The sequence below is a fragment of the Elgaria multicarinata genome, chromosome 4, assembly GCF_023053635.1.
Source record: "Elgaria multicarinata webbii isolate HBS135686 ecotype San Diego chromosome 4, rElgMul1.1.pri, whole genome shotgun sequence".
NCBI classification, from domain to species: domain Eukaryota; kingdom Metazoa; phylum Chordata; class Lepidosauria; order Squamata; family Anguidae; genus Elgaria; species Elgaria multicarinata.
The window spans coordinates 30,835,041-30,847,707 of NC_086174.1; the positions used below are offsets into that span (position 1 = coordinate 30,835,041).

The window sequence follows — 12,667 nt, forward strand, 5'->3', positions numbered from 1 at the left end:
ATTAGGAAGTAACTTGGCCTGACAAATAGTGACTTGCCCCTGGTCTCCTAGGGAGCATTACGGCTGAGAAAGAATTTGAACCAAAGTTGTTTATATCCAAACATGGCAATCTTGCATGCAAGCCAGCAAGTAGGAAAGTAAAGGAAGGGCTACATATAATTTTTGCTACTAAACCAGATGTCATGCTACAAATCTTTTGTTTTTGTTTTTCATAATAAATTTCATACAAATTGTGGATTTACTTGACTTGTATAGTTTTTCATTATGATACCTTGGAGGTTTTGTAAAACATTTTTTGGCATGTGCTACAGTGATGGAGGATGGATGGAGGAGAAATTAGGGTGGCTAGAAGTACTGTTAAGTATTGCTTGAAGTAATATGCAGTTGTCCTTCTGGTTCTTGAAATTTTGCAAGATATCTCTTGTCCACCTTGTCTCTGCAACCCATTAGTTATTTTCCCAGTAGTCATGGGCTGTGAGAAACATTGAGGCCTTAGAACAGAAACGCTAAGCAAGCAACTTTCAGTTTTAAACTGCATGTCCATGGTCTAAACCAGCCGCATGCCCACCACTGCCCCCCAAGGCAGTCCCTACTTTGCAGTAAAAACAAAATGGCTTAAAAATGTTGGCTTTAATGCTTCGGAGCACTAAAAGACTCAGATTTAGCTTCAGAACAAGCTAAAGTTGAGCTCTGTAGTGGAGTGTACTGGTTTGCCACTGGATTTTGATGGCAAAACAGTTTTTTTTTTTCCTGTGGGCATCCCATGGAGTGTGTGGTGTCACACAGAGTGCAGTCTGTGGAGAGAAAATGCCCCCTGGACCCTCCCATAGTTGCCCATCCCTGGTCTAATGATAGGGGCCTTCACATGATGTCTTGTTTGTGTGAATCAGATTAGAATCATTAGAAACAGGAAGGTGACAGTCATTGCTTATGATAAGCAAAAAAGTCAATAATGGCTTGCTTTTCTTTTTCTAAAGAAAATAATACTGATAATACTTTAAAAAAAAAAAACCTGTGTGGTGTTTAATTATTTCTTACCTTTTTGAACATTACAGGGAAATAGTGAGCAGCCTGTTCAGTCCAGCAAAATAGGATTGGGTAGAAGAGAATATCAGAGTTTACAACATCGTCATCACTCCCAGCGTTCTAAATGCCGTCCTCCCAAAGGCATGTACCTAACTCAAGAAGATGTAGTAGCAGTTTCCTGTAGCCCCAATGCAGCCAACACACTGCTTAGGCAGCTGGATATGGAATTGATCTCGCTGAAGCGACAGGTATTTCAGTAAACTGTTTTGCTTCTTGCTTTTTTTTTAGATTATTATTTACTACCCCATTCTGAGTGCTTTGACAAATAACACAATTAAACCAAAACATTGCCAATGGAGTGATATTGTAGGTTGAATTTATCCCTTGGTGTGTTTAGCCTTGATTCTGGAAAACCTTAAGCTAGGACTTTTATTTACATTTGTATACAGTTCCACATCTAAACAGATTCCAGAACAGTGAACAAAAGATACAAAGAATGAAACATATTAAAATTATTATTTTAAAAAACAAAAACAAAGTGCCAGTAAAACCAAGGGTGGTCCACCAAAGAAGGCTTCCTGGGAAAGAGTTCTGGTTTTCCCAAGTGTCTAGAGATGTATACTGGATATAAGTAAACTTACTTTGTCAGTTTTAAGACAGGGCTTCATATATGATTTAACTATATCTTAACTTGTTTTATGATTGTGCATAATTTTTGATGCTTAATAGATATTGGAACTATGGGGAAATTGGCCTACAAAGATAGTAAATAATAAATGTGCTTTTTTCTTGGGGTTGCAAGGCATCTCTTCTTACTAGGTCATGCTAGTCCTGTTTCTACACTTCTATCATTCTATAAGAATAATTTCACACTCATAGTTATATGGATGCCTAAATAAAAAGATGCATTTGTATGTTCAGACCTCTTGGCATTATAAATACAAAATAGTACAGGCATGCTAAAATCATGGGAAGTGAGGGAAGATCCTATTCCATGGCCCTTAATAACGAGAAACTAGCGATGGGATAGTTGGCTTTCAGGACACCAACAAAAGTTGGGGCAGGTAGCCAAGATTGTAAGCCTATGCGGCAGAGTCTTGCTATTTACTGTTTTACTCTGTACAGCACCATGTACATTGATGGTGCTATATAAATTAATAATAATAATAATAATAATAATAATAATAACAACAACAACAACAGATGAGAATGTTCCCTTCAGCTCTTGATCCAGGGGGTTCAAACTTTCATAAACAGTCTCCCATAGTACCAATCGTGTGTGCTTAGTGTGTGGAAGAAGATGAGGTGCTTGGCTTCTAAAAGCGTGTTTCCATCTCTTCAGAAGTGATTCTCTGTCCTCAGGGAGTTTGGCTTGACTTCCCAGCTAGCCACTTAGCAACAGGTGTACATTCTGTAAGCTAATTTTCATTCCTGGTTTTGTTGTTTGTTGGACAAGGTTCAGAATGCTAAACAAGTAAACAGTGCACTTAAGCAGAAAATTGAAGGTGGGATAGAAGAATTCAAACCTCCTGAGGTGAGTCACTGAAATGTAAATGAATTACTAGTATTGTATTTGTTGTGCTGTGAGCTAAGTTACTTATGGCTTATCAAGGCATTGGAATACATTCTAAAGGTGTTTTCACCTGTGAAGTTCAAACTAAATTTGCTTAAACTAGTAAATAAAGCTAATACAAAAAACCTACATGAGCTGGAATACACTTTAAAAAATAAATATACAAAGTATGAAATCACCATCTTACATTTACAGCATTTCATACATGGCACATATAATGTGAGGGATTAAAAACATGTTTTTGTGTTATGTGCAAAAAAAACCCATATATACTACAGAGGAGCATTATACTTTTGCTCTGCTGGATGAGTCCAATGATCCATCGTGACCGGCATTCTGTTCACACAGTGGCCAACCAGCTGCTCACAGGAAATCCACAAGCAGGACATGACTGCAACAGCATCCTCCCGCCCATGTTCCCCAGCAATCAGACTATGCTACTGCTTATGATTGCAGTCCCTAGTGGCATTTCAAGGGACTCCAGTGCACATGCTAATCCCAGTGAAGGACGTGTTGTCTCATTCTCTGCAGCATTGGAACACACCATGCTTATTGGTCATATGAAATTGAAAAGCATTGAAAAGAATAGGGGTAACACCTATTCAGATAGAAGGAAAGGCTGTAGCTCAGTAGTAGACCACATGTTTTACATGCAAAGGGCTCCCAGTTCAATCTCTTCAGGTAGGGCTGGGAAAGATTTCTGTCTGAAACCCTGGGGAGCCGTTGCCAGTCAGCGTCGACAATCTTTTGCTGATGGACCCATGGTCTGGCTCAGTCTACCGTAACTTCCTGTCCTAACTCTGAGAATTCTCACAGAGCCCTTGTAAAAACATTAGAGCTACTGAATTAGTCAGTGCAGATCCTGGTTGTAGAGTTGAAAGGTGGTGTTTATGGCTGAAATTCTCTTTTGTAGTTTTCAGACACTTAACATCTTGGAATGTGCTCTATCATTCTCTTTCTCTCTTAATAGTCAAATCAAAAAATCAATGCCCGTTGGACAACAGAAGAACAACTTCTTGCAGTTCAAGGTACACTAGCATTACTACTATTTTTTTAAAGACTGAAATCCTTTGCAATCTCGAAAGTACTCTAAAAATAGATATGTAGCCATCTTTTCCTTTTAAAAGAACATGTGCACCATGGGATGGCAGCTTTAAAATGCAATAAAAGGATTTTGTTCTGTTCTCTTGTTAAGGAGAACTATTTAAGATTAATAGGAAGGATTGAAGAATGATGTTGGCAAGTAAACTTAAGGAATAATGAACATTGTGATTGAACATACAAAGGCAGAATATATATATAAAATTAAAATAAAATGGCTCATAACAGAACATTTCTAAAATGATTAATTTTTTTAAAGTTTTCCTATAAACCATATCATCTAGTGAGCACACATCCTGCAGTCCTAAAAGGAAGCTTTCTGACATCTACAAAGAAGTAAGCAGATGGTGATTTAACCATTTCTCATAAGGAAAGTAGGGTGTTGTGTCACTTTTGTGGTGCGTAGTCGTACACTGTGCCTACTGATGTTTGTGCACAGCTGTTATAAGCATGCACATAACTTAGTCTGACTTCAGCAAATACTCCCCCCTCCCCAATTAACTATAAATAAGAATAGTTATGCCACCACAGCTGTACTAAATCTCTAGCCAATTAAAATAATATTCTACCGTTAGATAAATGAGGAACCCTCCAATAAAAGCTGTGCGAATGAAATGCAGAGTTTTCCTACTAAGAAGGAGCAAAATTTACTTTATGAATGAATTCCAGTTCTGTGCTGGCATGCGAACAGAGCAACCTTGTGCTTTCCAAGGGACTGCTACAGTGTCGAAGCACTTCAAATACCCTGTGCTCTGCGTGCAGATGCATGGCAGAACAGAAGAAGTGATGGAGGCAGTTTGTGATTCTCTGTCCTCCTTGTTGTTGCTTTTTACTCCAGATGGGGTTCTGACAGTTGTAGCAGTGTCCATGGCTTCTGGAGTCCCCCCCCCTCCAAAAAATCCTGTGATCTCTAGGAAACTGTCCCAGAATCATAGGGTTGTACCCTACATCTTATTTTAGCTTATGAATTGCTAAAATTCCACAACACTTGAGACATTTCTGTTGCTTACTAAAATGCAGTTACTTAATCAATTTGGACAAGTATGTTCACAACTTTATTTTTTATGCTAGTCCTCTGAGAAATCAATAGTTAAAAAGGCACAGCAAATCAGAATTTGAGGGTATAAAATATCAGTTGGATTCCTGAATGCACAGCTGGACAACAGAACAGGAGAATCTCTTAGTGGGCACCTTTAGGGGTGAGCCTGGATATACTCATTCTTTTGAAAATGAACTTTAGCAAGACAATTTTGCTACAAAGGTTGCGCTACAGTCATAAGCACGCTTTCCTGGGAGTTACTGAAGATGATAGGACATTTCTGTGTAAACACAGAATCAGGTCTGTGTAAACACAGACTTGAGTTGTTTAAATGTTTGTCTTGGGCTGCAATCCTTTACACACTTCCTTGAAAGTAAGCCGCATGGAACTCATAGAATTGGGCCATTTCAATTTGTATAATGATTTCTCCTGAATGGGCCCAATTGACTTGTATCCGTTTTTTTAAAACTTAAACCACTTATGAAGATCAATAGCAGTATTCTGAGTGTGCTTCAAATTAAAGTAAGTTACTGACAAAACTGGAGAGTAGAAAGAAAAGTAAATAGAATTTCAGAAGTTACATAAAACATGTAAAAATGATCTAGCTGTTTCCTGTAAAAAATGAATCTTGTCACGTTAAGAATCAATGTCTGCATTTCAAAGAGCTCAGACTTTTAATGTTATTGTTACTGAGACTTTCATAGCTAGAATGTTAATTAAAGTTTCTCTTGAGGTCTTCCACTTCTTTTATTTGGGGACGTCTTAAGCAATGTGCCTAATAGCTGTCTTTTCTGTAAACAGTAAGTTGAGCAGTTGCTTGCAAAGACTGAATTTGGTAGATACTGTAAGCCACAAATGCCCAATTCATGTTACCAGCCAACAGAATGAATGTCAGACTGATCAAGAGTGAGTGGCACACTAGCCATAGTAACAGATGTGCAATTCATCCATGAAAGAGTGAATTTCTGTGGAAGCAATAAGAAACAGTCATTTTACTCATAATCATTTACTTAAAGTGACATTCAGCCAGAGAAATGAGATTAGATGTAGGCTGGGATTCTTAGAGATAGTAAGTAGGATACTTACAATATTAAAACTCATCAATAAAATGAAACATTTACAAACCACATATTAGTCTTTTATATTATCTGTCATCTATAGAGGGGAATCTCTGCATATATACATCATACAGACTTTTGCTTATTGACTTGAACCTTCATAGGTGTATTTACTTTGCCTTTTTAGGTGTCCGCAAGTATGGTAAAGATTTTCAAGCTATTGCTGATGTAATTGGCAACAAGACTGTTGGTCAAGTGAAGAACTTCTTTGTAAACTACAGGCGTCGGTTTAACTTAGAGGAGGTATTGCAGGAGTGGGAAGCAGAACAAGGAACCCTGGCTTCTAATGGTGATGCCTCTGCTTTAGGGGAGGACACAAAAAATACTAATGTGCCATCAGGAAAGAGCACTGATGAAGAAGATGAGGTGTGTTTTTGTGTACCAGATCTTAAATAAGCATTAAACTTCATATGATAAAATGTAATATTTAACTTGAAGTGGAATGCTGAACCACCGGCTGTGGAAGCTTATTGCATCCTGGTACTTAGGGCAATCTACTGGCCATGTCCCATTCAGTTCAGTGGGGCTGGTGTTAGCAGAACATTTTAACTACTGGGCTGCCTGCCTCTCTTCCTAAATAGCCTTGTGACCATACTAATATGGGAAATGTATAGTTGAATAATCCTAAATATTAAGCTTCTTTTTTTTCCCCTTTTCTTTTCGTATATTGAATATTCTCTCCTTTGCTATTAAACTGCTTAGAAATGGTTGCTTTCAAAGAAGGGTTTCATAGCTACCAATATGGATAAACTAACTGTGCTTCCCTCGTTCTGGAGGCAATGACAACCCAAACTGCATGATGTGACAGGAGGGCTGCTTTTACATATCTGTATCACTTTATTTATAGGCCCAGATCCCACAGACACCTCAGTGTGTAGGGTCTTCTCCACCTGCCCAGGCGTCTACTCCAACACCAGCAACCCCTGTAACAACTCTGAACCAGCCTCCTCCATTACTTCGTCCAACCCTTCCGGCCGCGCCAGCTCTCCATCGTCAGCCTCCACCACTTCAGCAACAGGCTCGATTTATTCAGCCAAGGCCAACCCTAAATCAGCCCCCTCCACCTCTCATCCGCCCAGCTAATTCCATGCCTCCTCGTCTAAACCCAAGACCAGCATTATCCTCCAGTGGCGGCCCACAGCCACCGTCGCTTATCGGAATCCAGACAGAATCACAGGCCCCTCTGCACTAAAGTAGTAGGGCAGAACTATGGTAAATAACAAAAATGTATCAGTGTCTATTTTTCCTCAGATAATGAAAGGGGGGAAGGGAGAGAAAGCAAGCCTTCCACAATATTGAAGCAGTCTTACACAAAAGAGCAAGGTGGAAACCTTAGCAACAGAAATATGTGAATGGCCATCTGTATTAGAGAAACGTCAGTGCAGTAGATTGCTACAGCAAACCATGTCTTTGAAGTCAGCCTTTTTACACAGCTAACTTCTTAAAAAAAAAACGTTCAATGCACTAAGACTTCAACTGGTTTTTACTCTATTTATTTTATAAAATTCTTTATTCAATTACATGGAAACAAACCATCTGGAGAGTGTAGGAGTTTCAACTTCAGTTCCGAAGTGGGATGTAAACCTGAAATATTGGGGAAATTATTTTTACATTTTCCTATGTTAGGAGCGCAAGCATTACTAACAAGCCTGCCATTCAGATTTTGACAAATATCGTAACTTCATACATTTTTTAGGCTTGTAATTTTTTAGATTTCTCTATTAACTGCTTTTCTTCAGTATACCTGTTTGAAAAGTTGTCTTGAAGATTTGCAAAGCTCTATGGTACAAAATAGGTTAAACCTATATATGTGGTCTTCTGATACTGGAAGCATGACTTGCTAGTGCAAAATCTGTGGTAGGCAATGGATGAGCCAGCATCTTTGCTTTACATTTAACATGAAAAATTTAACACCAGTAGCAACCTCTGTTGCCATGTGGTTACTAAAGTCATCTTCTTTTTAAATAATCTTTGTAGTACTACTTTTTACCTGAAATTTTATTCTCTTAAGTTCTGGCAATAAATTAGCAAGGAGTACCCAGCTGAATTTCGTAGGTACAGGGGCACTGTGAAACAATCAAATATTAAGTATGTCTTTATCTGCCATTGCTTCCTTCTTGGACTACTCCACTCTATTTTTTGCAGATGCATTTCCCCCTATTTTTACTTGGTATTGAAGCAGTGACTAAATCATGCTTTATTTAATCAATTAGGAAACAGCATTGCAGCTCTATGTGGACTTGCTTCTCTTAGTTTGGGGCAAGAAATGCTGAGCTACAAAAGTCTTCTGTTTTCAGGAAAAGATAGGCATTTCTTCTTTACTGTCCCAGCTGACTTCTCCACTTCTTACTGAAGCAACGGTGTTTAACATTCAAAGTTTAAGATGATTTCGTGTGCAGCAAAGTTGTACCAGCCTCTTATGTACTGCATTTTACAGCTCAAGTGTCAAAACTTTTAGATTAGCGCCTTAATCATGATTAAGGTGCTAAAGGGATATATATCCATTAACTTTCATTTTCTCGTTTTGTTGTTGTTGAAATAATCTTATTTAAATAGAATTTTCTTTTGTTTGTAGTATATTAAACATAAATCCCCCTTCCATGGGTTTCTCTTCATACTACATGTGTACTCCCGGCCACAGTGTTTGATTATAAATACTGGCTTTTCAAAAGAAGAAAAGCAGGTCTGTCAGTTGCCAGAATTCTTGGTACTTCATGGTATTTGAACTTTGGTTCTGGGGTCAATATTAATCTTCTGAATTCTTCCAACCCCAGTTTATGCATTTTGGCATAACTCTTTAACTACCAATCTAACATTGCATTTCCAGTATTTAAGTATGTAGATCAGGTCTCCCAGTGACTGTATTGTCCTTTTTTGCTACTTTTTGTCTTGTCTCTTGTTGCTAAAACTTCAGTATACAGAAGGTTGGGTGCTGCCATGCAAATGGCAGTTTTAGGCTATCAAAACTGTAACTGGGCACTTGATCGTTTGGGTGAGATAGGTATGTACGTAGTGTAATATTGCTTTACATACGCTATACCACACAGTAACGAAATGTTTAGCATTTGTAGTACTGAATATGTACATAGCAAAATGTTGTCCTTTCCAAAAAAAATTGTGTGCTTTCCAGATTATGTGCATACAGCTTGCACGTCCTGTTTTGGGTAGGGGGTTGTGTTAAGCAGTGTTTTTTGCCTGGAAGAGTGATATGCTTGCTGCTTAATCAAAGAATTAAAGTTTCCAAGGAATCTGTGTCTATTTTTATGTACCTTGTAATGGTTTAAAATGTTTAGGGCCCGTATACTGTGATTCTCTTCTAAATTCATTTATATTTTTTTAAAGATTAGAAATAAAACTATATGATTTTTCATTTCAAAGGGTTTTTCCTTTTTGCCGTACTATAAAAAAAAATCCAGCTTGACTTTGTACCGTTGCTATAAACCACAATATTAATTTTGGTTTACTTTTTGTCACTTTATGAAATGTAAAATGTTTGCACTCCCTTTAAGTTGGGCAGAGAAAATATTTCTTACATTGGTTTTGACAAATGTAACTTTACAGCTCCTTTTTATGTACAGTTTTTCAGTTACAATAAAGAAATAATAAAAACTTTTAAACGAATGGCCTTTTGAAAGGCCCACGTGTATATTTGGACAACGTCTAAGTTCAAGATCCTGAAAATGTTGGAAAAGGGGGTTGGGATGCTGTGCCTCATTTTGTAGTTGGATATAAACTGAGACACAGTAATATGTAAACTAAAAATCATGGAACTATATCCTTGGTAGGTATTTTGTTTTTAATACTATTTTTTTCATATGGTCTGTTACGTTATTATGTGAGAAGCATACTATATAGCTGTACGAGTACAGAACCTTATAATTTGGACAGGCTGGAGGACTGAGTCTATGCACTACAGGTGTAACAGTCAATCACATACCTGTATTGTACCCTAATGTACACTGCTGTATACTGTAAACAGTGCAAACCTAAATATGTTAACTCAGAATTAAATCCCACTTTCAGTAGGGCTTACTCCCAGGTAAGTTTCCATTGGACTGCAGCCTTGGTGATTTCATCCCTAATACTATGTGACTTAAAAGTTTAGGTATTTGACATTAACACTGCAATCTTAAGCACTTCGGAGTAATGCACATTGAATACAGTGTGACTTGATTCTGAATAAGCCTATACAGGAACGAGCTGCACATCTATTCTGTGGGGGAACTTTGCAATACATAGCAGGCATGTTGTGAGGAGGTAGTAAAGATCAGACATACATAGTAAAAGAATGTGACGCCTCCATCATTCCTTAGAAGAAGAAAATGGAGCTGAAGGAGTAATATTGGATTGCCATGGCATCTTTAGGCCAGCTGAATCTTTGGATACAACTACAAAAAGGCTGTCTCTCAAGTAGCTCCTGATCAAACTTCTGCTGGTGAGGTCATTCAGTGAAAGGCTCTGATGACCATCTCAGTTACTGGGCAAATTGATACGGAACAGGCAATCCTTGAGTTGTTTGTTACATTTATATACTTCTTCCCACCACCGCCCTTGCAAGGAGTTCAAAGCAGCTTGCATGCTCCTCCTCTTCCCTTTTATCCTCACAACAACCCTGTGTAGTAGGCTAGGCTGAGAGTAACTGGCCTAATGTCTCCCAGTGAGCTTCATGGCCAAGTAGGAACTAGACCCCAGATTTCCTGATTCCCAGTCCAACACTCAGTGTAGAGTGCCAGTGCAATGTAGCAGTTTAGAATTGTGGACTGGGAATCAGGAGATCTGGGTTTTGTTTATTACAAGTATATCCTGCCTTTCTTCCAAGGATCTCAAAACCGCAATCAGTGTATATGCCAATTATATTAGCCAGGGATTTCAGGTACCTATGTAGAATGACCTGTTTTTCTTCCTTGCTTCACTCTTATTATGTCAGGAATTCTCTTTAAGTGATGTGACAGGGAAGGATTTAAGTGTTTATGACAACTGCTTTATACCTCTCCCTCTGAGCAGTAGTACTAGTGAGAGTGGGGGGAAAGAATCAAATTTTGCTAGTAACTATTATGATTTGAGTTCTATTAAAACTGGTTTCCTCAGATGAAAGCCAGTTCTTATGTTAACACCTAATGAAGTGCCCATAAGCCCACTTCCTGCCTGCTTGGAGTCCTATCTTAATATATGAAACTATACGGAGTCAGAACATTGTGTCCATCTATCCAAGTACTGTGCACTCTGGCAGCGACTCTCAAGGTCTTGGGCTTAGATTTTCCCTAGCATGTGCTATCTCTCCTCTCCCTTTGTTGCTGCCATGCCTTTTCCTATTCTCACCATTGGCAAGAGCAACTCCTGGCTAGAGATGAAGCAGACGCAGGCCAGGTTTTTTCCCCTTTCATGTTCTCTGACAAGGTGGATCCTCTATTGCATTTCTGAACAGCATCTGAGTACAGGGGGAAATGATGCAGGCAAGTAAGTGCTTTCTGTAGGAGAAAACTTACACCACCTTCCATGACACAGAATATGAAGAAGGTGCAGGATTCAGCTTACATATGGTTGATCATTAACAGTACTATCATAGAATAGTTGGAAGGAGCCTATAAGGCCATCAAGTCCAACCCCCTGCTGAATGCAGGAATCCATCTTAAAAGGATCAGGTGATGGGACAGATCTCTTGCCTGAGATGCTGGAAAGTGACTGCCAACCACACAAGTCTGGGGCTAGATGGATCAATTGTCTGACTCAAGACAGCTTCATATATTCATGTCACCATTGTAGTGTGCCTTCCTTATTTTCAGCCACAACTAACTTCTCAAAATAAAATGTCAGAGTGTGTCCTCTCTCACTCTCACTCAATTCCCCAGAAATTATCTCAGGGACTTAATACTGTTTTCACCTTTAGATTATAATGAAAAGACTAGGAGACCAGAAATGGATTTCCCCTTCTATTATTGTTAATATTATTTGCATTTTTATACCTCCCAATAGCAGAAGCTCCCTGGGCGGTTCACAAAAACTAAAACCATTCAAAGTATAAAACAAACAGCATAAAAACATAAAATACACATTAAAAACTGATTAAAAACATACCATATATGATTAAAACATCCTAAAAACAGTCTATGAGGGCTGTTCTACACCAAGCAGGATATTGCACTATGAAAGCAGTATATAAAAGGCAGGAGCCACACCAAGCAGGATGTAGCAGTATGAAAACGGTATATGGTATGTGTCAATGGGCCCCAACAGTTGTCAGTGCGCTTCAATAGCACTACAAAGCAGTAGGGGGGCTGCTGCCTCTCATATACCGTTTTCATAGTGCAATATCCTGCTTGGTGTAGATTAGGCCACAGTCTCCCACCCCACCTCACCTCCACTGCTTTAACAATAACTGGCTGTTTTGAGTCGATTTCCTGTGGAATTTCACTGAGCTTGTCCCCTGCAGGCTACCCTTCAGATCTGAAGCTTGGTTCACTCTGGATGTGGCACATTACAGAAACATACTCCATACTAGATTGTATCTTTTTAGTATCTGTTAAGAGAAACTGTTTACGGAAACTGTTTTTATTCCATAGATTCATGTTTGTGCCCCTTGTTTTCCACTCCTCACTTGATTAAAGGTTGGGTGTCTCAGTATACTTTGCAGTCTTCACAAGTTTCACCCACCCACCGAAATTATAGTACAAAAACAATTCCCATTTAACAGTTGTTTAACCTGAGTGCCTGTTGATCACACTTTACAATAGGACCGCATCACTTGTGGTCCTCCAATTGTTTTGGCCGAGAACTGTAAGCTGCAGGCCAAATCATCTAGACGACCATAAG

The 12,667-nt window shown here is 38.7% G+C and overlaps 1 protein-coding gene across 6 annotated transcripts in view; it reads left to right on the plus strand.

The window, feature by feature from the left end:
• Positions 1 to 9,474, plus strand: part of RCOR3 (REST corepressor 3) — a 30,038-nt gene extending 20,564 nt beyond the window's left edge. Inside the window, exons 8-12 of one of the 6 annotated variants that reach the window (XM_063124020.1) lie at positions 1,056 to 1,274; positions 2,483 to 2,560; positions 3,570 to 3,627; positions 5,985 to 6,100; positions 6,705 to 9,474. In XM_063124020.1, coding sequence (XP_062980090.1) covers positions 1,056 to 1,274; positions 2,483 to 2,560; positions 3,570 to 3,627; positions 5,985 to 6,100; positions 6,705 to 7,049 — 816 coding nt within the window. In that variant the 3' untranslated portion in view covers positions 7,050 to 9,474. Of the gene's footprint in view, positions 1 to 1,055; positions 1,275 to 2,482; positions 2,561 to 3,569; positions 3,628 to 4,538; positions 4,818 to 5,984; positions 6,224 to 6,704 lie in introns of those variants that run through there. The other 5 variants (XM_063124022.1, XM_063124019.1, XM_063124025.1 and 2 more) reach the window with 5 other exon arrangements.
• Positions 9,475 to 12,667: the final 3,193 nt, after the last annotated feature.